The sequence below is a fragment of the Bos javanicus genome, chromosome 8 (assembly GCF_032452875.1).
Source record: "Bos javanicus breed banteng chromosome 8, ARS-OSU_banteng_1.0, whole genome shotgun sequence".
Taxonomy (NCBI): domain Eukaryota; kingdom Metazoa; phylum Chordata; class Mammalia; order Artiodactyla; family Bovidae; genus Bos; species Bos javanicus.
The window spans coordinates 75,887,892-75,914,902 of NC_083875.1; the positions used below are offsets into that span (position 1 = coordinate 75,887,892).

Consider the following 27,011-nt stretch of genomic DNA (forward strand, 5'->3'; position numbering starts at 1 on the left):
CCATTCCCATAGAAAAGAAATGCAAAAAAGCAAAATGGCTGTCTGGGGAGGCCTTACAAATAGCTGTGAAAAGAAGAGAAGTGAAAAGCAAAGGAGAAAAGGAAAGATATAAACATCTGAATGCAGAGTTCCAAAGAATAGCAAGAAGAGATAAGAAAGCCTTCTTCAGCGATCAATGCAAAGAAATAGAGGAAAACAACAGAATGGGAAAGACTAGGGATCTCTTCAAGAAAATCAGAGATACCAAAGGAACATTTCATGCAAAGATGAGCTCGATAAAGGACAGAAATGGTATGGACCTAACAGAAGCAGAAGATATTAAGAAGAGATGGCAAGAATACACAGAAGAACTGTACAAAAAAGATCTTCACGACCCAGATAATCACGATGGTGTGATCACTGACCTAGAGCCAGACATCCTGGAATGTGAAGTCAAGTGGGCCTTAGAAAGCATCACTATGAACAAAGCTAGTGGAGGTGATGGAATTCCAGTTGAGCTATTCCAAATCCTGAAAGATGATGCTGTGAAAGTGCTGCACTCGATATGCCAGCAAATTTGGAAAACTCAGCAGTGGCCACAAGACTGGAAAAGGTCAGTTTTCATTCCAATCCCAAAGAAAGGCAATGCCAAAGAATGCTCAAACTACTGCACAATTGCACTCATCTCACACGCTAGTAAAGTAATGCTCAAAATTCTCCAAGCCAGGCTTCAGCAATATGTGAACCGTGAATTTACTGATGTTCAAGCTGGTTTTAGAAAAGACAGAGGAACCAGAGATCAAATTGCCAACATCCGCTGGATCACAGAAAAAAGCAAGAGAGTTCCAGAAAAACATCTATTTCTGCTTTATTGACTATGCCAAAGCCTTTGACTGTGTCGATCACAATAAACTGCGGAAAATTCTTCAATAGATGGGAATACCAGACCACCTGACCTGCCTCTTGAGAAATTTGTATGCAGGTCAGGAAGCAACAGTTAGAACTGGACATGGAACAACAGACTGGTTCCAAATAGGAAAAGGAGTTCATCAAGGCTGTATATTGTCACCCTGTTTATTTAACTTATATGCAGAGTACATCATGAGAAACGCTGGACTGGAAGAAACACAAATTGGAATCAAGATTGCTGGGAGAAATATCAATAACCTCAGATATGCAGATGACACCACCCTTATGGCAGAAAGTGAAGAGGAACTCAAAAGCCTCTTGATGAAAGTGAAAGTGGAGAGTGAAAAAGTTGGCTTAAAGCTCAACATTCAGAAAACGAAGATCACGGCATCCGGTCCCACCACTTCCTGGGAAATAGATGGGGAAACAGTGGAAACAGTGTCAGACTTTATTTTTCTGGGCTCCAAAATCACTGCAGATGGTGACTGCAGCCATGAAATTAAAAGACGCTTACTCCTTGGAAGGAAAGTTATGACCAACCTAGATAGCATATTCAAAAGCAGAGACATTACTTTGCCAACAAAGGTTCGTCTAGTCAAGGCTATGGTTTTTCCTGTGGTCATGTATGGATGTGAGAGTTGGACTGTGAAGAAGGCTGAGCGCCGAAGAATTGATGCTTTTGAACTGTGGTGTTGGAGAAGACTCTTGAGAGTCCCTTGTACTGCAAGGAGATCCAACCAGTCCATTCTGAAGGAGATCAGCCCCGGGATTTCTTTGGAAGGAATGATGCTAAAGCTGAAACTCCAGTACTTTGGCCACCTCATGTGAAGAGTTGACTCATTGGAAAAGACTCTGATGCTGGGAGGGATTGGGGGCAGGAGGAGAAGGGGACAACAGAGGATGAAATGGCTGGATGGCATCACTGACTTGATGGACGTGAGTCTGAGTGAACTCCGGGAATTGGTGATGGACAGGGAGGCCTGGCATGCTGCAATTCATGGGGTCACAAAGAGTCAGACATGACTGAGGGACTGATCTGATCTGACCACATGTGGAGAGCCTGTCATATACTGATGCACAGCAAATCTTAGCTGTTGTTTTTAAAGGAAGATTGTGCCTCCTTAGAAGCACCATTTAAGACTTACATGTATTAACATATGCAAAATGAAACAAAATAGTGGCCTCTTTAAAAAAGTCATTCTAGGGAGTTCCTTCTGGCCTAATGATTAAGATTCTGCGCTTTCACTGAATGGTCCAGGTTCAATCCCTGACCAAGGAAACAATTTCCCCAAAGCCATGCAGTTCAGTTCAGTCACTCAGTCATGTCTGACTTGGCAACCCCATGGACTGCAGCAGGCCAGGCTTCCCTGTCCATCACCACCAACTCCCAGAGTTGACTCAAACTCATGTGTCTATGGCATCACCTAGTACTCTCTAGCCAGGGCTCCTCTAAAGAATCTATTACCTTTCTTACAAAGAGAAAAGATGTGGAAATAAATGAGAGGGAGGGTCTTTGCTTTAGAAAAGTTAATTCTGACTTTACAGAAAAACTTTTTTTTTTTTGCCGCACTGCATGGCACTGCAGCCATGAAAGTCAGTGATGCTGACTTTGAGTCAGTGATGCTATCCAACCATCTCATCCTCTGTCATCCCCTTCTCCTCCCACCTTCAATCTTTCCTACCATCATGGTCTTTTCCAATGAGTCAGGTCTTTGCATCAGGTGGCCAAAGTATTGGAGCAGCACCAGCTTCAGCATCAGTCCTTCTAATGAATATTCAGGACTGATTTCCTTTAGGATTGACTGCTTTGATCTCCTTGCAGTCCAAGGGACTCTCAAGAGTCTTCTCCAACACCACAGTTCAAAAGCATCAATTCTTCGGCACTCAGCATCTTTATAGTCCAACGCTCACATCCATACATGACTACTGGAAAAACCACAGCCTTGACTAGATGGACCTTTGTTGGCAAAGTAATGTCTCTGATTTTAAATATTCTACCTAGGTTGGTCATAGCTTTTCTTCCAAGGAGCAAGCATCTTTTAATTTCATGGCTGCAGTGCCATGCAGTGTGGCAAAAAAAGAAGTTATTCTGTAAAGTCATAATTAACTTTTCTAAAGCAAAGACCCTCCCTCTCATTTATTTCCACATCTTTTCTCTTTGTAAGAAAGGTAATAGATTTTTTTAGAGGAGCCCTGGCTAAAGAGTTCTATGCTATGCTATGCTAAGTCACTTCAGTCGTGTTGGACTCTGTGACCCTACTAGGTGATGCCATAGACACTAGGGATAAACATCCTGTTTTCTTTGCCACCAGAGGGCACCAGTCAGTCAAGTCAATCTCTACCTGTCATGAAACTAAGAAAGCTCTAAGAAGCTGTTTCTGCCATTCATTATTTGTGCTGTAAAGTAGCCAAACATTATAGTAGCTTGAATACGGTTATGTATAGCTGACAAAAGAAGAGAATTTAAAGACAAAGGAGAAAAGGAAAGATATACCCATCTGAATGCAGAGTTCCAAAGAATAGCCAAGGAGAGATAAGAAAGCCTTCCTCAGTGATCAATGCAAAGAAATAGAGGAAAACAATAGAATGGGAAAGACTAGAGATCTCTTCAAGAAAATTAGAACATTTTATGCAAAGGGAACATTATGAAAAAAGGGAACATTTCATGCAAAGATGGGCACAATAAAGGACAGAAATGCTATAAACCTAACAGAAACAGAAGATATTAAGAGGTGGGAAGAATGCACAGAAGAACTATACAAAAGAAGATCTTCATGACCCAGATAACCATGATGGTGTGATCATTCATGTAGAGCCAGACATCCTGGAATATGAAGTCAAGTGGGCCTTAGGAAGCATCACTGTGAAGAAAGCTAGTGGAGGTGATGGAATTCCAGTTGAGCTATTTCAAATCCTAAAAGATGATGCTGTTAAAGTGCTGCCCTTAATATTCTAGCAAACTTGGAAAACTCAGCAGTGGCCACAGTACTGGAAAAAGTCAGTTTTCATTCCAATCCCAAAGAAAGGCAATGACAAAGAATGTCCAAACTACCACACAATTGCACTCATCTCATACACTAGCAAAATAATGCTCAAAATTCTCCAAGCTAGGCTTCAACAGTATGTGAATCATGAACTTCCAGATGTTCAAGCTGGATTTGGAAAAGGCAGAGGAACCAGAGATCAAATTGCCAACATCCGCTGGATCATCGAAAAAGCAAGAGAAACATCTGCTTTTTGACTAGGCCAAAGCCTTTGACCGTGTGGATCACAACAAACTGTGGAAAATTCTTCAAGAGGTGGGAATACCAGACTACCTTACCTGCCTCCTGAGAAATCTGTATGCAGGTCAAGAAGCAACAGTTAGAACCGGACAAGGCACAACAGACTGGTTCCAAATCGGGAAAGGAGTACATCAAGGCTGTGTACTGTCACCCTGCTTATTTGACTTCTATGCAGAGTACATCATGTGAAATGCTGGGCTGGATGAAGCACAAGGTGGAATCAAGGTTGCCGGGAGAAATATCAATAACCTCAGATACGCAGATGACACCACTCTTATGGCAGAAAGCAAAGAAAAACTAAAGAACCTCTTGATGAAAGTGAAAGAGGAGCATGAAAAAGCTGGCTTAAAACTCAACATTCAGAAAACTAAGATCATGGCATCTGGTCCCATCACTTCATGGTAAATAGATGGGTAAACAAGGGAACAGTGACACACTTTATTTTCTTGGGCTCCAAAATCACTGCAGATGCTGACTGAAGTCATGAAATTAAAAGATGCTTGCTCCTTGGAAGAAAAACGATGGCAAACCTGAATAGCATATTAAAAAGCAGAGACATTACTTTGCCAACAAAGGTCCGTCTAGTCAAAGCCATGGTTTTTCTAGTAGTCATGTATGGATGTGAGAGTTCGACAATACAGAAGGCTGAGTGCCAAAAAAATTGATATTTTTGAACTGTGGTGTTGAAAAGACTCTTGAGAGTCACTTGGACTGCAAGGACATCAAAACAGTCAATCCTAAAGGAAATCAGTACTTAAATTTGGGAAGGACTGATACTGAAGCTGAAACTCCAATACTTTGGCCACCTGATGAGAACTCACTCATTGGAAAAGACCATGATGCTGGGAAAGATTGAGGGTGGGAAGAGAAGGGGATGACAGAGGATGAGATGGTTGGATGGCATCACTGACTCGATGAACATGAGTTTGAGCAAGCTCCCGGAGTTAGCAAGAGACAGAGAAGCCTGGCATGCTGCAGTCCATGGGGTTGCAAAGAGTCAGACACAACTGAGGGACTGAACTGATATGGATATGAGCAAGACCTGCTGTCCTTACAGAACAGGGCAGCTACTACATGTCTGAGAGACCCTATTAGACTGCAGAGGTGGAGGGTGAGGCTTAATTTGTGATTCATTGTTGTTATTGTTGTTGTTACTGATTATATTCCTGCCTTTGGCTGTGGGCCCTTGAGAACAACTACTTAGTATCTATTTTGTGTCAGAGAATGTCCTAGTTGCTGAGGATCCAGAGATGAATAAGACACAGTTGCAACCTACTAATAAACGATGTCTCACCTTCTAAGATAAAAAGGCATGATAGAAGTCCTGTGGAATTTGACTTCCTCTGACCTGAGGATGGAGTCTTTAGACAGCTCATTAAGACACTAGGCTGTGAGCTTCCTTGATAGGTATATGTTTATTAGTCACCCATCTTAGGGTCATGGCATTGTGAATACTTAGTATGAGTTTGTGAGTTGATTTGAGTCCAGGGAGCGGCATTTGGTCTGGGTGCCAGGTGTATGTTCCAGTGACGTAAGACTAGGGATCTGCCATCTTTTGGGTAAGGGTGGGGCTATGATGAGTTTATGTGGGTAAAATGCTTTGAAGATGAACTTTCTGCCTATTTGTCTACTCATAGCCTTGCTATTAAAAGTGTCAACATCACCACCTGTTTCTAGGTCAGCAATCTTCTTGTCCTTAAACTGAGTAGTGGGGAGGAGGAGAAGTCAGAATCAGTCATACTCCATCCTTTGGGAAGGAGGGGCTACACTGACTAAGATGCGCTCTAATGCCAGTGAAGTTTGGTCTCAAGACCAAGAGAATAGAGTTGGGAGCTAAGGAATGATTATTTAAAATATTGAGGCTTTGTGTCTGAGAAAAAAAATAACACCAACAACAAAATGAAGGGGCTCTTTCCCTGTGGATAGTGCATAGTAACTTCCTTCTTAAGAGGACAGAAACGAGGTAAAAAGAGTAACTTTACAGTGGAGAAACCTGACACACTAGGTCAGCCAGGTGACTGAGGTCAATATCAGCATATCAACACAGCATTGTTGATATTATGTGCTCTTGATATACATCATTTTCATCACATCAATGAAAATATTTTTCTCCTGGGATCTCTTCCCCTGTGGGCATGCTCAGTTGCTCAGTCATGTCAGACTCTTTGCCACCCCACAGACTGTAGCCAGCCAGGCTCCTTTGTCTATGGAATTTTCCAGGCAAGAATACTGGGGTAGGCTGCCCTTTCCTCCTCCAGGGGATCTTCCTGACCTGGGGATTGAACCAGCATCTCCTGCATTCGCAGGCAGATTAGGATTCTTTACCACTGAGCCACCTGGGAAGCCCCAGGATCTCTCCCCAAACTCCAGTTTAATCATGAGAAAAACATCACAAATTCTAGCTGAGGGATATTCTAAAGTATACTTGACCAGTACTGTTCAAAACTTCCGAAGTCATCAAAAACAAGGAAAGTCTGAGAAACTTTCATAGTTAAGAGGAGCCTTAATGAAAACTAAATATAGTATCTAGGATGGGATCCTGGAACAGAATAGGGACATTAGGTAAAATCTAAGGAAATGTGAGTAACCAAGATTTTAGTTAATAATATATCAACATTGGTTCATTAATTGTAATAAATGTACTACACTAATGTAAGATGTTAATAAGGGGAAATTGGATGCCAGGTATATGGAAACTATCTGTACTATTTTCTCTGGTGTTTTTTTTTTTTTTTTACGTCTATTAAAAAATGGAGGGGGTGGTATCCAGAATATAACTATGCCTTGAAAAAAATTTTTTTTATTTTAAAGTTCCTATTTATGGAGCATTTACCATATGCAGGTCATTGTGCTAAACTCTGTACATGGATGATTTCATTTAATTTTTATAATTGTTTATATATTAGGCATAATTAACCTCTTTTACAGACGCTGATGAAAAAGGAAGAGGTAATATAATATAAATGGTGGAGCCAGGATTGGAACCAGGGATGTTTCTGATCCCAGAATTCTAAGTGTGTGGAACTCATTTTCATAGGACAGGCCTTCCACAGAGAAACGGGGCCTAAATTATGGGGATTGCAGACCATTTCCACATCTCACTCCACTCATGATTTTAAAAGAACCCCAGTTCTAAGATCTGCAGGGGGTCAAAGTTCAACCAAGTACCTCATTTTACAAATGGGTAAATGGAGGATAGCCACAGCATTTGTCCCAAATCACACAGAAAAGGGCCAAGAACCCAGGTTCAGTCTGTATGATTATTTCTCTTTTTATTTCCCACAACTTCCTCTTTGTAGTTAAGAAGGGAAGTAGAAACTGACCTATCTGCTTTCCCATTTCTCGGATGGGAAACTGCACTTCAACCCCCTAAGTTGGTAACACGCTGCTCTCCAAGGACACAATGGCATGAGGACTGGACCTGCAGAAATGTCAGGACGCTTGTTCCCACCGACAAAACCCGCATTGTCAGCACATCCTTGTCAAGCACCTACTGAGTGCTGGGAGGACAGACCGTGTGTCATGGCGGGGTGGGGAGGGGACGTTAGGCCTGCAGAGGATCAGGGCTCTTAGGAGGACAACTGCGGGAGGCCTGAGGATACAAGTAGGGGGAGGAGGGCGATGACAGCTCTAGGACAGAGGTCCCTTCCCGGGCGCGCCTTTGGAAACGTAGCGTCAAGCCGCACAACCGTCATTTTGGGGACAAGGGCATCCCCAGGGGCCACCCTCAAACCCCGGCCCCCACCGTCACCCCCCACTGCCGCTTGGCCCTTTAAGGGCGGGGGACGCGCGCCGGCGTCACAAAGCGCCGCCACCTGGCGGGGCGGCGGAGAGGAGGCGGGGAAGTGGGAGGAGGAGGAGGGGAAGGAGGGAGAGGAGGGTGGGGGGGGGGAGGAGGGAGAGGAGGGCAGGGGGGGGAGGAGGGCGAGAAGGGCGGGGGGGAGGAGGGCGAGAAGGGCGGGGGGGAGGAGGGCGAGAAGGGCGGGGGGGAGGAGGGCGAGAAGGGCGGGGGGAAGGGCGGGAGGAGGGCGAGGAGGGCGGGGGGAGGGAGAGGAGGGATAGGCGGGCGGGGCGCGCGCACGCGCGTCGCGTCGGGCCGCTTGCCGCCTAGAGCCGCTCTCCGCCAAGAGCCGCCCTCCCTCCCGACGCGCGCCCCTCCTCCCTCCCTTCTTCTTCTCAGCTTCGTCGCTCCCGCGGCGCGAGGCGCTCTCGCTCTTCTCCTCCTCCTCCTCCGCCGTCACCCCTCCCCCCGCGCAGCCGCCGCCGCCGCCGCCGCCGCCGCCGCCGCAGCCGCGAGACCCCCGCGTGTCGCGCTTCCCCCGCCCTTCGGCCCCGCGCGCCCTTCGGCCCCGGCGGCCCCCGAGGAGAACAAGAGAGCGAGCGAGCGCGGCGCTCCCGGGCCATCACGGCCCGGTCTCTTCACCGTCGCCGGCCTTTCGCCGCCTTCCTCCGCTTCCACCTCTTCTCCCCCCCCCCCCGCGCCAACCAAGTTGAGGCCCCCTCCGGGGGGGGGAGGCCCGAGACCCGGAGCGAATTTCTTTAACTCTCTCCACCCCTCCCCCCACCCCGGCCCGAGTGTGAGGAGAAGGGCCCGGTCCGGCCCGCGTCGTGTGTGAGGAGGAACCGGGCCGGCCCACGGGCCGTGTGGGGCCTGGTCCGGGCCGCCGGGTGTGTGAAGACAGGGGCCCGGAGCGGCCCGGCAGAGGGCGAGCGGAGGGGAGGGGCCTGGTCCGGCCCGGCTGGTGCGTGAGGACTGGGGCCCCGGCCCGGCGCCGCCGCCGCCGCGATGGCCCAGCAGCAGATGACCAGTTCGCAGAAGGCCCTGATGCTCGAGCTGAAATCCCTGCAGGAGGAACCGGTGGAGGGCTTCCGGATCACCCTGGTGGATGAATCCGACCTCTACAACTGGGAGGTTGCCATCTTCGGACCCCCTAACACGCTCTACGAAGGCGGCTACTTCAAGGTACCCTCACCCCCTCTCAGGCTTCCCCCGGCGGAGGCCGCGGTTTTGGGCTGTTTTCCCGGCCGAGAGTGGGAGCGCGGGGGAGCGGAGGGGGCTCCTCACCTCGGCAGCCCCCTCCCCCCATCCGTGGAGGCAGGAAGGCCTCGCTTGCTCACCCGGTGCCTTTTCTTTGTCATGGGGGCGGGGGCGGGAGGCCAGCCTGCACCGGGAAATAGGAAAGCCTCTGTGGCTAGGGTAGTGGCTACCGGAGGAGGAGGGGGGAGGTCTTTGTTTTGTTTCCCCCGCCGAGGGTTTACGGAGAGAAAGGTGGTCTGTCCCCCACGGCCTCCCATCAGAACCATCTCTGCGCCGGCTGGAACTACCCCAGAGGGCAGAGTGACCTGCACTTATGGGATTGGACCTTTTTTGGGGGTGGGGGTGGGGGTAGAAGGGTGGGGGAGGGGTATCGGGCTGTCATTCCAGAGGCTGCCTACTGACCTGACATTTTGGGGATTTGAGGGCTTCTTGCATATAGTGGTGGTTCCAACTTCGCATTCCAGTGGGTGGTAATGGAGAATAGGACCCTAGGGGTGGTAAACAAGGGCGCCTGCGTTTTCTTGCCATCAGCCACTTGAGGGAACTCGAATTTAGCCCTCTTTCTGTCCTCATTTTCTGTTTACTTCAGTGCTATTTCAAAATGCCCTTTGTCCTCACCCTGCCACCAACTTTACTGCACTCACCCCTGCCTTCCCTGGCCTCCCGTGTAGAAATATCCACTGAGGGCGGAACATGTTATATAGGGAGATTGATAATTTCCCACTTCAGGGAGACAAAATTGAAACCTTTTGCTCAGATGGCTAACTGTAGCAAACGGGGGAGGGGGGTGGTCTCACAGGTGAAGAGTAACATCTGCGGTGGGATGGTTTCACAAAGTAGGACCGCTCCTTAGCGACCGTAGATATACTTTCTATTGTTTTCCAGGATGTTAGAACAGTGGTTATTATCATTCCTGAATCCAGTAGTTTTTTCAGTTCCCAAATAGATAGTTGGAAATATTGAGGGTCTTTAGTTTTTGTTTTTATTTAACCATTTTTTAAGGGGAAAATCACAGATTGAAGGTCGACGTTTTAAATGGTGGGGGACAGGAGGAAATGAGTGCTTAGGAATTCTTTTAAGTTAATTTTTTTTAATTTCCAGAATTAAGTAAAATAGGTCTGTGAGTCAGTCTTAGTTTGTTTTGAAGGGAGGGGCTATCTTGGCATAAGTTTTAAATGAGTATCTTAGTCATGCAATTACGTGTATTTTTAAGGACTGCCCAATTAGTTTCTACTCTTCTAAAGGTAGAAGCCTCAGTTTCAGGCTTGAGATTGGGTCTATTTTGTAGAAAACGTGAAGAATTGATTGGGGAATGTTTACTATTCATGTCTGTGATAGTCACTTAATGCCTGTTTAAAAGCATGCGTTTAGTATTTAGAGTACTGTATATACCAACCATACACTGTACTCTTCAGAGGAAAATACTTGCAAAATCTACTGGCTAACTTTAGTGAAATGAAGTTTAATTTCTAAAAAGTATTATTATTTGGGACAATCACTTGTCAGGATAAATGTTTACTAGCTAGAATTATCTTACTCCTGTGCAGTGCATTAAAAACAAACAACAAACAAAGGAAATAATGGGTTTAAAATGGTAATAATTTTGCTTAGGTAATTGAGAATGGAGTGTGGTGAACCCTCTCAGTTTGGCATAGGTAATATGGAAGGAGGATTTTTTGAAGCATGCACTGATTTAAATTAACTGCTTTTTAAATTCAGTCTTATTTAAAAAGAATCTCGTTTTGTTGTATGTTTTAGATATATTTTTTTTTACTTTTGTGACGTAAAAAATGTATGAAAATTCTTAAACAGATTTAGTGTTTTAGTCTTATGTGAGAATTTTGTTCAATTTTGTTCTCTTCTGCTTTTTTTTTTTTTTCTTTATTAAATGGCTTTTTATTCCAAAGTCCTTCATTGGAAAAGGCAAATTTATGGTCGTGAGCAGTTAACACTGGTGACAGGTTTAAAACTATTGTTTTTTATTTCACTGCTTTTGTGAAACAAGGCTTTTAGTGTGTCCACTACAGCTGCAGTTCAAAGTTGGCACAGATCTTTCTGTACTATTATCCTCCCTGATCAAATGGTGGTTCTTGAACATTTAATATAATTTATTTTCAAGTGAAACTATTTTCTTTATGGTGTGTTATAGTTTTCAAAGGCAGTGGGCTTCCAGTCATTTTATATTTTTCATAATTTAACTCCTTTACCTTTAAATATTAATATACTTCTAACTGACCTTATTCACCATGAAATAGTTGACCCTAGTCTGTTTTAACTGTGGCATCTGTTGTAGTAGAGACTTGTGAAACCTGTATTTCAAAATTTGTTTTTTCAACTTATTTTTCAAATATCTTGAATCTGTATGATTCTTAGCTTGGGTTGGGGATCGAGAGGAATATAGATGTATGGTGGGCAAAAGTAGTTTCTTGTGTCTGATTTTCTACATGTTATAAACTCTTCTTTGGCCTCATTATCTTTTTTGTCCAGTTTCTTTAATTTAAAATTTTTTTTTTTTTTTTTTATAATATTTGTTTTTATTTATTTCTTTGACTGTGCTAGGTCTTAGTTGCAGCATGTGGGATCTACTTCCCTGACCAGAGATCCAACTCCTGGCCCCCTGCTTTGGGAGCATGGAGCCTTAGCCACTGGACCACCAGGGAAATCCCCTAAAATTTTTTTATTTTTATTTTATTTTTTTGGCTGCCCTGAGTGGCATGTAGGATCTTAGTTCTCCCACCAGGGATCAAACCCTGGTAACCCTGCTTTGGAATCCAGGAGCTTTAACCGCTGGACCTCCAGGGGAGTCCTTTGTCCAGTTTCTTGATCTCATTGATTCACAGGGTGAATTTCTTTGCTGCTTCAAATTTTCTCTCTTGGGTCAGTCATTGTAGAACACAAAGTAGGAGATGACTTAGAATACCCAGAACACTTCTGATCTTAATTTTGCTAATGTGGAGCGAGTTGGAATTCTATTCTGTTACTGGAAGAGGAACTTGTTGATCACGTGAGCAGTAGTAATGACTTTTAACAAGTTTACCCCTATTCTTTTTGAAACAATTATTTTTTCAAATAACTGATAATGATCATAACTTAGTGTGGCTGCTTTTGTATAGAACCTCCTTGTAACTCCTGCATTATTTATATAAATACAAGATAGCAATGAGTCTGGAGATCAGAAAGAGTGACTCTTTCATGATAGGCATAACATTTAAGTGTTACAGAATCCTTAAAGTATTGCAGATTTTGTAGTTTTGATTTTATTCAGTAATGTATGGGAATGAAATTCAGGTGTGTTCCATTTTTGGATAACTCCCAACAGATAAAATTTAGGAAGTATTTGTTACATTTTCAGAGTTTTCCTTAATAGGATATGCTTTATCAAATGTAACACTTCATTTTATATTAAAGAAACTCTTCAATAGTAATTGTTTAAGATAAAGGACATACATTATTTTCATTTGTTCTGGAATCTGTTCTTCAGGTACCACCCCTCCCTGCCCCATAAAAACTATTTTATGACTCTGAAATTTTTCATATATAGTTGAAACAATTTTTCTAAGTAGCTTTGTCTTTTTGGTGTAGGGATCCTTTTGAGAACTTTATAAATTTTCTTCAGAAGACAGTGAGAACACGAACTAGCTTGTATGTAGGAGGGTTAACTGAATCCTTGTTTTAAGGGATTTGGATCATCAGCCTTAAAAACAAAATTAAACTCCTTTAACGTTGTAAAAAAAATGCTGCTTTTTTAAAAAAAATTTATGAAAAATCTTTCAGTCAGTTAAAATTTTCTTAGTTTAAAATTCTTTCTCGGTCAGTTTAAGAACACCTCTTATGACTCTTAGCTGTACCCTTTTCTGGAAGCTGAACTTGTCTTGAGTGCTGGGTGAACTAAGGGAACATTTTAAGTGGAAACATGGATAATGTACATTGATTTGGGACACTGAGTGCAATTTTAGTCCCCAGCCTGCATCCCTGGCAAATGCAGCATTCCAGTATTTCATAGATTATACTTTTACCATATTAAGTTGATTCCAAGATGCATATTTTTCTAGTTTCACATTTCAAATTTGGAATGAGTCCAGGACTTCTTAGAATTGCCATCAGCTAGGTGGCACTTGTGACCTAGCTATGAGAGACCCTTGCATTGAAATCATCTGATAAAATTTTTTTAAATGCCAGCATCAGTGTCTTAAATTTGATCAATAAGAATTATTTCTTTTTGAATAAAGGATTTGTTTCCTTAGTACTTTTTTGCTGCATGTTGATTCCTCTTTTTCAGAGATTTGTGTTAGTAAACAATAATTATTGAACACACACCAAAGGCAAAGCACTATAGGAAGTGTCACTACTTTTCAGATAGTAAGGAAAAGTATTAGGACATTGATAACCTTAGAACTTTTATGAATAATCCTCATAAAAGTCTTTGTGCAGAAATGTGAGGGATAGGTGTTACTGACAGAATTGTAATGGTAATTAAAATCAAAGTTTTAAGGCCAATTAGTGCATTGGTCAACATAACCACAGTCTGTCATGATTAAATATTCTGCTCCATTTTTAAAACTTCGTGGTCCTAGGCTAAGTAAGGTTCCAAAAGAATCTGTCTGTTGGAGACAGGTGAAATAAAAGAGGTTATCTAGGAAATTGGCCCACCTCCGCTAATATAGTTTGGGAAAATAACAGTTATAAATTCAGGATTAAGACAACAGAACTCCTATCTTGCTGAAAGGTCATATTTAAACATTTTAATTCTTTCATGTTCCTGAAATTCTTTTGGGTGTTTCGTCATATACAGCTACATATATATCTGAATAAGACTAAGCTGAACCTCTTTGAAAGTGTTTTGTCAGCACAGAATTAATTCATTTCAGCTTGGTTCAGTGAGAAATTATTATTGAGTTTATGCTTAAGTATCTTTAAACGAATTGATTCTGAAATTTTGGGATGATAAATACTTAACTGAAGAGAAAATTTTAGTTTGGATTGCTAAGGTTTGATTTTACATAAATTTTCCTCCATATAAGAATTGAAATATTCAGGGGAAAAAAAAGAATTGGAATATTCAGATTTGGGGATATGTATTTAACATAGAAAGTGAATATCCACTTTAAGCACCTTTAGTTGATTTGTTTTAATAACAAATTAAATATGTTTTTGTTACAACACAGTAAATTACTGTTGTAAACTTGTTGGCAGGGTAATTTAAAATATGCAAAACTCTGTCATGTCTAATTGCAGATACATGCTACTATCCTTATTACAGTAATGTAGATGTTAGTAGCTAACGTGTATTGAGTACTTACTATGTGCCATGTACTTTATATAGATTATTTCATACAATTCTCCTGTGAGGTGTGCTGCTATTACTCTCATGTATATAGAGAAACAATCACAGAGCTTATTTAACTTGCTCTGCAGGGTCCTCAGCTAGGAAGTTGTAATATCAAGATGGATTTTCAGACTGCTTGGTTCTAAAGCCTGTGTATTCTCTTGGTGAGATCTTTTATCATTTTGGATGATGTTTGAAGGTACAGAAATGGAGCTTTAAGAAAATAAAATTTATGGACGGGACTTCCCTAGTGATCCAGTGGTTCAGACTCTACTTTGTCTGCAGAAGGTTGCGGATTTGATCCCAGGTTGGGGATCTAAGATTCCACATGTTGCATGGTGTAGTCAAAAACGTAAATAAATAAACTTTGGGAACATTTGAAAAGGAACTTTTTAAATTGTACAAGTTTAAAGGTCACAAGGGTAATTTGTTCCTTCAAATTTCAGGGAGATTATTGCAACTTCTGCTTATAAGTCTTAAATTGACTGAAGAATTGGATTTTGATGTTGTTCTTGGACCACTTGGATTAGAGAGTGACAAGTCATATTACAGAAGGATTTCTTTTTTTTAATTAGCAAATTGACTCCTTTGATAGCAACTTTTTCATTATGGGAAGAGTGGGATGGTACTAGAGTTCAGAAATATAAATCTTAAAAAGCTACTTTTGGGATTAGAGATGATGGTAAACATCTTTGAAGTCATACTGGATCATAGAGGAAGTTAAATTTATTAGTACAGTGTTGCATTATGCTTTAAAATAATGTCAGTACTTTTCCAAGTATATTTAAACGTCATAAGAAACTTGAGCAGTGTAAAGTTGAGATTTTATTGTTTTTTCAGTTGAGTTTTAACTGGTATTCCTTATCTCTATTACAGCATCTTTTTTTTTTTTTAATTATTGATATAAATAATTTGAATGAAGATTACACTGAGTGAAAAAGTCAATCTCAAAGGTTACATGGTCCCACTTGTTTAACATTCTTAAAATGTCAAAAGTATAAAGATTAAAACAAACCATTGAGTGTGGGGCGGGGAGTGGGGGAAGGGAGGAGGGGTTAGAGATGTTTGGGTTATGGGAACAAGGTGGATGTGACTATGAAGGAGGAGCATGAGATCTTTGTGGATGGAATAGTTCTATATCTTAATTGTGTTGGTAGTTACACAGATCTACACAGGCCATAAAATGATGCAGAACTGCACTCATATATTGTACCAGTGTCAAATTCCTAGTTCTAATATGGGACATTAATTATGTAAGACGCAACCATTGGGGGAAATTTAGTGAAAAATAGATTTCTGTGTACTATCTTTGCAAATATATGTTGTGAATCTGTAAGTATTCCAAAATAAGATGTTAAAAAATTAATCATCAGAGGAAGCCATATATTCATGCATTTTATAGCATCTTGAGATCATTGCCATAGTTTCAGTCTATGTGTATTTGGATTTTCAGATTTCACAAACAAAGTGAAGGTGAAGTCCCTCAGTCCTGTCCGACTCTTTGAGACCCCGTGGACTGTAGCCAACCAGTCTCCTCCGTCCAGGGGATTCTCCAGGCCAGAATACTGGAGTGGGTTGCCATTTCCTTCTCCAGAGGATCTTCTTGATCTGGGGATCGAACCTGGGTCTCCTGCATTGTAGGCAGACGCTTTACCGTCTAAGCCACCAGGGAAGTCAGATTTCACAGTTATTTAGTTATCTGCTTTGCTGTATTTGCTGCACGGACAGCTGATGCTTAGTTTGAGGGATAAATCCCTTGAAATAATTTGGATTATGTGACTTACTTAGTAGCATACATAGTAATTCAGATTGTAAACATTGAATGTTTATTATCTCATTGAAAATAACCATTTATAAGATAATATTGGCAAAGTCACAAAAAGTTGGACAATATTTAGTGATTCTTTATAGAAGAGTAATTTAAAGCTTAGAATACAGATTTTTAAGTTTACTGGAAATCATACTTCATACTATATATGGCGAAACAAAAAAATGTCATTATTCAAAAAAATATCCTTCATATGATTTGAAACTTTTAAAATTGTTGGTAGAGGCACAGGTAAAATTTCTGTAATACTTCATATTCATATTTGATTTTTTAAAAAATTTATTTAGTTTTGGCTGTGCTGGCTCTTCATAGCTATGTGGGCTTTTCTCTAGTTGTGGTGCACAAACTTCTCACTGTGGTGGTGTCTCTTGTTGAGCACATGCTCTAGGGCGCTCTGTCTAAAGGATTTGTGGCACATAGGCCCAGTAGTTGTGGATTCCAGACCCTAGAGCATAACACTCAGCAGTTGTGGTACACAGGCTTAGTTGCCCTGTGGCATGCAGGATCTTCCTGGATTGGCTATCGACCCCATGTCCTGCATTGGCAAGCAGATTTTTTTACTACTGAGCAACAAGGGAAGCCGCACATTTGTTTTTGACTAAAATATAGTATTACTCAGATTATTTTCCTCCTTTACCAAGTTGAATCTGAATCACCTTTGGATATTAAAAATAAGGTCCACAAGAAGCAAAGGTTTGCCGCTAATAAGGACATTAAGAAGTTGTACAATGGATTCTGAGGGCAGTTCTCAAAGAAGAGTTTTGAACAGTGGCAGTCTAGCACTGTTGGAGTGGTATATAGCCAACCTTCTGAGGTGTTTGCTTTGAAGGGGACAAAGCTCATTTGAGTTCTGTGGTAGTTGAGTTTAAAACAAACAAAAACCTTATTACTTAAGGCTCATCTTGGTCTTGTCACATAACTGCTCTTTCTCCCATTGGCTAAATAGGGAAAGGAACAATATAAGCTAATCCTTGTGGAAAACTTCCACAACTTCCCTAAAATTAAAAAAAAGAAGGGAAAAAACACCAACAAGGTCCTACTGGATAATATAGGGAACCATTGAATGTACTGTAATAAGCCATAATGGAAAAGAATATGAAAAAGAATATATATGCATATAACTGAGTCACTTTGCTGTACAGCAGAAATTAACACAACATTGTAAATCAACTGTACTTCAATAAAACTTAAAGGGAAAAAATATATAGTAACTGTCCTCAGGGTTTTTACCCTGAGTTCTTTTGCTTTGTTAATCATGTTTCAACATTTACTCTAAGAATGAAGGAAAAATAGCTAGACAAAAAAAGAGACGTCTTAAACTGAAGATATGGAAATTCTGTTGAATTTAGATTGTGTCTAAGGAATCTTATGTTAAAAGAGTTTTAAGGGGAGTGCACTTCTGAGTTTGGATTTGATGAATTACTATGTTTTTTATATAACCATTTTTTAAAAGTTTTTTTTTTAATTGATAAATTGTTGAATAAGTAATGTACAGAGAGTTTCCTTAAATAAAAATGATGTAAAACTGAAAGTGTAAGTGGTAAAACTGAAAAAGTTACTTGAGGTCATGTGTTATACTAAGAAAATAAGATATTTTTAGCTTAAATTTTTTTTTTCCCTATTGTGTCCAAACCTAGTAGTGTGAGAGTCTGTCTAAATTCTTAGATTATGGGCTTCTTAAGAAATGACTAGATCTTACTTCAGTCTGAAATTCCTTAGCATTTGGCGTAGGACTTAAAAGAGTAATACTTAATCTTTTGGCAGAGGTCACATCTTTTATGAATGACCCCCTGCCCAGTTCTCTGGGCAGTTTCAAGAAATAACTGATACCTGAGTTTCTTCATAGATCTTAGGTGATTAGTCCCTTGTCTTGAATATAGTGGAAAGACTAGTGGCTCAGTATTTGGACTGCTTAGTTCCTCTAGTTGTGCTTTCCCTTTTTGGAGAACTTTGATTTTATTTGGATTTTTCCATCAATGACCTTTTTCTGTAGTTGCTGGGTTGCCTCAGTTAAATCTAATTTTCTTAGTGACTGAGGTTAGCTAAAAATTAATTAAGATTGAAACCTTGGTTATAGTAATATAGGAAATTAGGATCTTTGTAAAGGGCTCCTCTTATAATTTTAAGTATTAGAAAACTTACTTGAGAGAGGTTAAGAATTTTGGAGCAGTGATAACGAGAGGCACTGGGAAAACCGGCTAGAAATAGCAACTTTGACTTTTGTAGTCCCATGAAGATAAAGATTGCTTAACTTCATTTGGAAATCTACTGAATAAAGCAAAATAATTAAATCAAGTTGTTTTAGCCTTTTAAAGAATATCTGAAGACATAAGATATTTTATTATTTTTTTGAATCATTAAAAAAATTTTATTTATTATTATTTTTTAAATTTGGCTGCACTGGGTCTTTGTTGCTTTGCATGGGCTTTCTGTAATGGCAGTGTGATCGGGGACTACTCTTCCTTGTGGTGCTTGGGCTTCTCATTGCGGTGGCTTCTCTTGTGGAGCTCAGGCTCTAGGCACTCGGGCTTCATTAGTTGCAGCACACGGGCTCGGTAGCTGTGGCACATGGGCTTAATTGCCCCATGGCATGTGGAATTTTCCCAGACCAGGGATTGAACCCACGTCCCCTGTATTGGCAGGCAGATAGATTCTCCACCAGGGAAGAATCTAGTCGCCACCAGGGAAGTTCGACATAAGATCTTTTAAAAGCAGACTAGAAGGGCATTTTAGAAGTGCAGAATTTTTTATACAGTGGAGGATTTTTAAATATTGATTGTAAATGTTATGAATATTTTAAATGTCCTTGATACATTAAAGGAATCAGAATAATTAGAAAAGTACATTTTTATAGCTGTTCTTTGAAAATACGCTGCATGTGTGCAATTTGTTAAAGAATAATTTTGATGGCTTTTAGCCAAATGTGTTTATGTTCTTCTTTCTCCTGTATCTATACCTATATAGTTCAGTTCAGTCACTCAGTCATGTCTGACTCTGTGACCCCATGGACTGCAGCACGCCAGGCTTCCCTGTCTCTCACCAACTCCTGGAGCTTGCTCAAACTCATGTCCATCAAGTCAGTGATGCCATCCAACCATCTCATCCTCTGTCGTCCTCTTCTCCTCCTGCTTTCAATATATAGTCTAAATATAAAATTAACACATCTTGATCATTCTGTTTACATAAACACTTTAAAATAATTAATTTTTAACAAGGTGGAGTAGGGAAGGAGCTTTTGTTGTTCAGTTGCCAAGTTGTGTCCGACTCTTTGCAACCTCGTGAGCTGCAGCACGCCAGGCCTCCTGTCCCTCACGATCTCCTGGAGTTTGCCCAAATTCAGGTTAAATTTCTGTGTTGTGTCAGTTGTAACAAACTCTCCTTGGTTATTGTTCCAGCTACCAAATATGTCCTAAAGATTTTTACGTCTATATTTTCTAATTAGCCCTCTCTTGAGTTTTTGCATATTAACACATTTCCACCAGTATGTCCTTTTACACTGAACACTAAGCTGAACTCTAGCTTTTTCCTTAATCCTCTTCTATGTTCACTTTCCTGTATATTGAACATTGTCTACCTAGTTGCACAAGCCTACATGCTAGAAATCAGGTCAGATGGTCTCTGCTCCCTCTTTCCGTATATTCAATTATTTTTAGTATCTCATATCTCAGGTTTTAGCCTCTAATCTTTATTTCTGCTCCCACCATATGAGTTCCCATTCAGTTGTCACTCCCCTGGACTGTGACAGTAGCCTCTCTACTCTGTTTTGTGCCCCTTTAATCTGTAATGCCATCAGAGTAACCTGTCTAAAGCTCTAATCTGACCTGTCCCCACCAAGAAAAAAAAAGAAAGTTAGCAGTCCGTCTTCCATAAAATTAAATAAAAATTCCTTGTATGGCATGTAAGACTCTTCATGATCTGGTTGTTCCTTCCTTTTCTGTGTTTTTTGTTCTTGTCCCATAGGTGGTCTTTGATAGTGCCATTTCTTAAGCTGTTACCTGTCTTTTTCATTTCTTCTCATGCCCTCTTTAGTCCTTGAACTCTAATTTATATCTTTAAGACCCAATTCACTTGTGAATGACCTCTTAGGTTCTCTCCTGTTAATTCCTACTCTTTCCAATTAGATTATTTTAAAGTAAATTCCAGACATGTCCTTTCACCCCTAATTACTGGAGTCCCTAAAAGATAAGGAATCTTTTTTAAAAAATATTGTTCTTATACTTACTGAATAATAATTCCTTAATATTATCTGATATCCAGTGTTCATATTCTCCCAGTTGTGTCATAGATACACTTGTAAGTTCATTTGAATCAAGATCCCCAGTTGCTTTTGGTGATGTGCCTCTTAAGACTGTAATTGATTTCTCTTCTTCCTTTAAAAAAAAAACAACTTTATTGAGATATTACATATACAATACAATTTATCCATTTAAATGTACAAAACCATTACCACAGTTTTAGAACATTTTCACTCCAAAATTAAACCCCATACCCATCAGTAGTCACTTCCCATTTCTCCCACACTCTAGGCAACTTGTCTGCTTCCTGGGACTATAAATTTGCCTCTTCTGTAAATGTGTAGATTTGTATTTCATATAAATGTAATCATTTAATATATGGCCTTTCACTTAGCATGTTGTTTTCAAAGTTCATATATGTTGTGGCATGTATCAATAGTTCATTCTTTTTCATTATTAAATAATCTTCCATTTAATGGACCTTTTATTTATCTATTCATCAGTTGATGAGCATTTGGGTTGTTTTCCACTATTTGGCAATTATAAACAATGCTGATATGAACATTTGTGTACAAGTTTCACTGTGGACATATGTTTTCATTTCTCTTGAGTACTTACCTAGGAATAGAATTACTAGGTCATCTGATAACTCTGCGTGTAACTATTTGAGGAACTGCTAGACTGTTTTCCAAAATACATTCCCAATAGTAGAAAGAGGGTTCTAGTTTCTCTATATCTGCACGAACACTTGTTCTCTCTCCAAAAATTATTTGTTGGCAATTGAATATATTTAACTGCTGAACTCCTGTCTTCAGTTTTAAGACTTTGAAATTGGACTGATTATATTTTATTCCAAACTAAAGATACTTTTATAGTACTAAAAGTAAAGGAAAGTTATTATGTTTCTAACTCTGGAGGTCACCATACATTTGTTATAAAGTAATTATGGTAAGCTCTGGCCCCAAATCTAGTTGTTGTTTAGTTGCTAAGTCCTGTTGGACTCTTTGTGACCATGTGAACTGCAGCAGGCCAGGCTTCTGTGTCCTTCACTATCTCCTGGAGTTTGCTCAAACTCATGACTGTAGATTCATCATACCATCCGAACAACTCATCCTCTGTCGCCCGCTTCTCCTGCTCTCAGTCTTAGCATCAGGGTCTTTTCCAATGAATCAGCTCTTGGCATCAGGTGGCCAAAGTATTGGAGCTTCAGCTTGAGCATCAGTCCTTCCAATGGATATTCAGGATTGATTTCCTTTAGGATTGACTGATTTGATCTCCTGCTGTCCAAGGGACTTTCAAGAGTCTTCTCCAGCACCAAATCTAGTTAGCTACCTAATTTTTCCACATTATTTCTTAACCCAGTTTAATTCATAAACCACCTCATGTAGGACCTTGTCATATCTCAGCTTCAACATGGAGCCACTTAAATTTAGTATAGTAGGTTTGCTGGGGGAAAATACTAAGTTCATGATGGATTAATTTATCATGTGGGTGTTATATAGGAATATATATTTCCTAACATTAAAAGATGTAATATGTTTGAGTTAGTCATTCAGTTGTATCTGACTCTTTGTGACCTCAGGGACTGTAGCGCACCAGGTTCCTCTGTCCATGGGATTTTCCTGGTAAGGATACTGGACTGGGTTGCCATTGCCTTCTCCAGGGGATCTTCCCAACCCAGGAATCGAACCAGGCTCTTCTGCATTGCAGGCGGATTGTTTACCAGCTGAACTATCAGGGAAGCCCAAAAGATGTAATGAGAGATATTATTAAGGTTGTTGATTTAATAATTTTTCTTAAAATCAGTCTAGATAAACAATTCAAGCAGTAAGAAAGTCTTGCCCCTGAAAATCACTTAACTGTTTGAATGTAATCCTCCAGAAATATTCCATTTACCTACAGGCACATCTAAGCATTTTAAAACTATGAGTGTAGTTAGACTACAAGTATTTTTCTGCATCTTTTTAAAAAAACTTTATCTTGGAGATCTTTCCATTATTAATATTTATGAATTATGTTATAATTTGTAACTGCTGTACAATATTCCAGTTGTTAAGGAAGTACTTTTTTTATTCCCCTATTGATGAAAAATCAATTATTTTCAGCTTTTTACTCTGATAAGTGAAGCTGAATGGGGCAGTTTTTCATACGTCTACTTTTTTGAGTGCATTTGCTGAATTAAAGTGTTTGTTATTTAAATTTTACTAGATAGTCAAATTACCCTTCAAAAATATTAATTTATATTCTGTAGTGTAACATAGGGATTGTCAAATATGAAGTTTACAGTCATGATAAATCGGTCTTTATGATGGTTGTTTCTTTTAATCATGAATGAAATCTAACTTACTTTCACATCACTGGCCATTTGTAATATTTATGCAAGTTATCTATATTTGTCCTTTGCCTATTTTTCTTTTTTTAATAGATAAAAGCTGTTTGTATAAAGGAAGTTAGTCATTGGTTAGATGTATTGCATGTTGCAAATACCTGTGTGTCATTTATTAATCATGTAATTAAAATAACATATTTAGAATTCTGTCCAAAGTTAAACATGGAGTCAAGCATAGAGAAAATTGTGTTGTAACTGTTGTGACAGCAGAGAAGAATTTACAGTTTAAACTCTCTTAACTTGTCATGTGGGTTATTCATACATTATGAACAAGCTCGATACTGATAATGTACAGGGTGATACAGAGGTGCTTGGATTTTTCTGTGTAAGTGGCAATAACCGTTTTTTTAACTCAGTATTATCTTCAGTTATAAATCAACATGTGTTCACGGTAGAAAGTTTTTAAAGTTCTTTAAACTGTGAAGAAAAAAGTCACTTATAATGATGCTATCCAAAAATACTTTAATATATATTTTTTCTGAAATACCATATTTCATCTAAAAAGTTGAATACTGTGTATCCATTTTTTTAAAAGCAACATGTTTTGACCATTTCCTCAGCTAGTTTTTATTTAACCTTTCCCCTTTTGTTGGACCAGGAGATTTGGTTTCTAAACAAGACTATGTTGAACACATTTTTATATCTATATTTGGGTTTTCCACATAAGTTTCCTAGTACTGGATATGTTGGGTCGAAAGTTCTGGGTGCCTACATGTTATATTTTGAACCTAGATAAAAGGCAACAGTAAAAATTGCCAGTTTTCTAGGGGGCAAAGAAACCATTTAAGAGGTAGCTATTATGGCTTTAGTTTTAAACAATTATGTATAGAAAAGTTAAAGGAACTAGAAGACTCAGTGTCCAATTTTAAGATGTTCTGTAAAGCTACACTTATCAAGACAGTGTGGTGTATTGACCAAAGGCACAGAATAGAGAGCCCAGAAATAGACTTCTTGGATATAGTCAAGTGGTTTTTTGACAGAGGTGCAAACATACTTCCATGGAGAAAGGATAGTCTTTTCAAATATATGATGTTGGAAAACTGGGTATCCATGGATGTATAGTGAGCCTCAACCCATCCAACATATCTTATACAAAAATTAACTCAAGATGGATCATAAACCTAAACGTAAAACAAAGTAGTAAAACTCTTAGAAGAGAGCATTGGAAAGTCTTCTTGACCTTGGGTTGGCAAGGAGCTCTTGGATACGGTACCAAAAGCATGATCCATGAAAGAAGAAATTGATGAAGTGAAATTCATCAAAATTTAAAACTTTCCTGTGAAGGACACTATGAACTGGGAGAATATATTTACAAACCACGTATCTGAGAAAGGACTTAACCATAATTTATGAAGAGCTTTCAAAACTCAACATAGTGGGGGAGAAACCCTAAAGAACCAGCATCCCAATTTTAAAAATGGGTGAAAGATTTGAACAGATAGTTCAGAGATGTTTGGATGGCTTATAAGCACATAAAGATGTTCATCTTTAGTCATTATACCACAGTGAGGTACCATTTACATACCTTTTATTTATTTATTTTTTAATTGACAGCACTGGGTCTCTGCTGCTATGCAGGCTTTTCTCTAGTTGCGGCAAGTGGGGCCTCCTCTTCAGTTGCAGTACACAGGCTTCTCATTGTGGTGGCCCCTCTTATTGTGGAGCATGGGCTTCAGTAGTTGTGGTGCATGGAGTTAGTTGCCTGAGGCACATAGGATCTTCCCAGATCAGGGATTAAACCTCTGTCTCCCACATTGGCAGATGATTCTTTACTACTGAGCCACCAGGGGAGCCATCAGTTGAGTTCAGTTGCTCAGTCGTGTCCGACTCTTTTGAGACCTCATAGACTGCAGCACGCCAGACTTCTCTATCCTTCACCAACTGCTGGAGCTTGCTCAAACTCATGTCCATCGAGTCAGTGATGACCCTCTGTCGTCCTCTTCTCCTCCTGCCTTCAATCTTTCCCAGCATCAGGGTCTTTTCCAATGAGTCAGTTCTTTGCATCAGGTGGCCAAAGTATTGGAGCTTCAGCTTTAGCATCAGTCCTTCCCATGAATATTCAGGGTTGCTTTCCTTTAGGATTGATTGGTTGGATCTCCTTGCAGTCCAAGGGCCTCTCAAGAGTCTTCTTCAACACCACAGTTCAAAAGCATCAATTCTTCAGCACTCAGCTTTCTTTTATAGTCCAGCTCACACATCCATACATGCCTACTGGAAAAACCATAGCTTTGCCTAGTTGGACCTTCGTCAACAGTCATGTCTCTGTTTTTTAATATGCTGTCTAGATTTGTCATACCTTTTCTTCCAAGGAGCAAGTGTCTTTTAATTTCATGGTTGCAATCACCATCTGCAGTAATTTTGGAGCCCCCCAAAATAAAGTCTGTCACTGTTGCCATTGTTTCCCCATCTATTTGCCGTGAAGTGATGGGACCGGATGCCATGATCTTGGTTTTCTTATTGTTGAGTTTTAAAGCCAACTTCTGTCTCCTCTTTCATTTTCATCAACAGGCTCTTTGCTTTCTGCCATAGGAGTGGTGTCATCTGCATATCTGAGGTTATTGATATTTCTCCTGGCAGTCTTGATTCCAGCTTGTGCTTGATCCAGACTGGCATTTCGCATGATGTACTCTGCATAGAAGTTAAATAAGCAAGGTGACAATATACAGCTTTGATGTACTCCTTTCCCAGTTTGGAACCAGTCTCTTGTTCCATATTCAGTTCTAACTGTTGCTTCTTGACCTGCATACAGATTTCTCAGAAGGCAGGTAAGGTGGTCTGGTATTACCATCTCTTGAAGAATTTTCCACAGTTGTGATCCACACAGTCAAAGGCTTTGGCCTTGTCAATAAAGCAGAAGTAGATGTTTTTTTTGAAACTCTCTTGTTTTTCAGTGATCCAACACTTGTTGGCAATTTGATCTCTGGGAATCATACATACCTTTTAGAATGGCTAAAATAATAGAAAATATTATGCTGACACTACTGAGTATTGCTGAGGATGAGGATTAACTGAAACTCTGGTGAGAATGCAAACTCTGGGTAAATCTGTCAGTTTGTACAAAGTATACAGTTAACATGGGTTTCATTCAACAAGCCCACTTCTAGGGATATGTCTTAGGGCAATATAAACTTACTGTTTACACTAAAATATGTGTATGTATGTTTGTAGCAGCACTATTCCTAATTACCCAAACTGGAAACAACATAAGTGTCCTTCAGTGGGTAAATGGATAATGGATAAACTTATAAATCTATATTATGGAATACTATTTAGCAATTAAAAGGGATCAACTGTTGACATACCAGTAATACAGATAAGTATCAATGGCATAATAGCAGTTCCATAAAATTATATTCTAAATGGGCCTGTTTACATGATATTCTTAAAAAAAACAAAGCTATAGGCATAGAGAACAGATCATTGGTTACCAAGGTTTAGGGTTGGAGGTAAGAGGTTTAACTACAGAGAGGTAGACGGAATTCTTTGTGAATATTGGAAGTGTTTTGTATTCTGTTTATGGTGGTTTTTACAGGAATCTGTGTACATGCTAAAACTTATAATAGTGTGTGCTGAGAAAATGAATACTGCTAGATGTAATTTAAAATGTAAAAAAATTATAAATTTAATCATAATTTTATTTGCCTATTATACCTCAATAAGGCTGAAAAAATAAGATACAGTAAAAATTTTAAAGAAATAAAAGTACCTTTGTTTAAAAAGGATGCAAAAATTACTTTGTTACAAATAAGAGTGCCATATCTGAGTAGCTTATAAACAGCAGAAATATATTTCTCTCACTTCTGAAGCCTTGAACTCTGAGATCAGGTTGCCATCATGGTCAGGTTAGATTTACTGTATATGGTATAATAAGTATGGTAAGAAAAGGTCTAGAGAGCGCTCTGGGTTTCCTTATTTTAAGGGTGCTGATCCCATTCACGAGGATTCTGTGCTCAAAGACCTTGCTTCCTATATCATCACATTTGGGGTTAGGATTTCAACATCGGTTTTGTGGGCAACATAAAC

At 39.8% G+C, this 27,011-nt stretch overlaps 1 protein-coding gene and 1 long non-coding RNA gene across 2 annotated transcripts in view; both read left to right on the forward strand.

The window, feature by feature from the left end:
• Positions 1-8,503: 8,503 nt before the first annotated feature.
• Positions 8,504-27,011, forward strand: part of UBE2R2 (ubiquitin conjugating enzyme E2 R2) — a 97,226-nt gene continuing 78,718 nt past the window's right edge. Inside the window, exon 1 of the mRNA XM_061425950.1 lies at positions 8,504-9,135. Coding sequence (XP_061281934.1) covers positions 8,959-9,135 — 177 coding nt within the window. The 5' untranslated portion in view covers positions 8,504-8,958. The remainder of the gene's footprint in view (positions 9,136-27,011) is intronic.
• The window catches only part of LOC133252930 (uncharacterized), a 40,535-nt gene continuing 22,669 nt past the window's right edge, over positions 9,146-27,011 (forward strand). The window contains exon 1 of the long non-coding RNA XR_009738126.1: positions 9,146-26,007. This is a non-coding gene — a long non-coding RNA (uncharacterized LOC133252930). The remainder of the gene's footprint in view (positions 26,008-27,011) is intronic.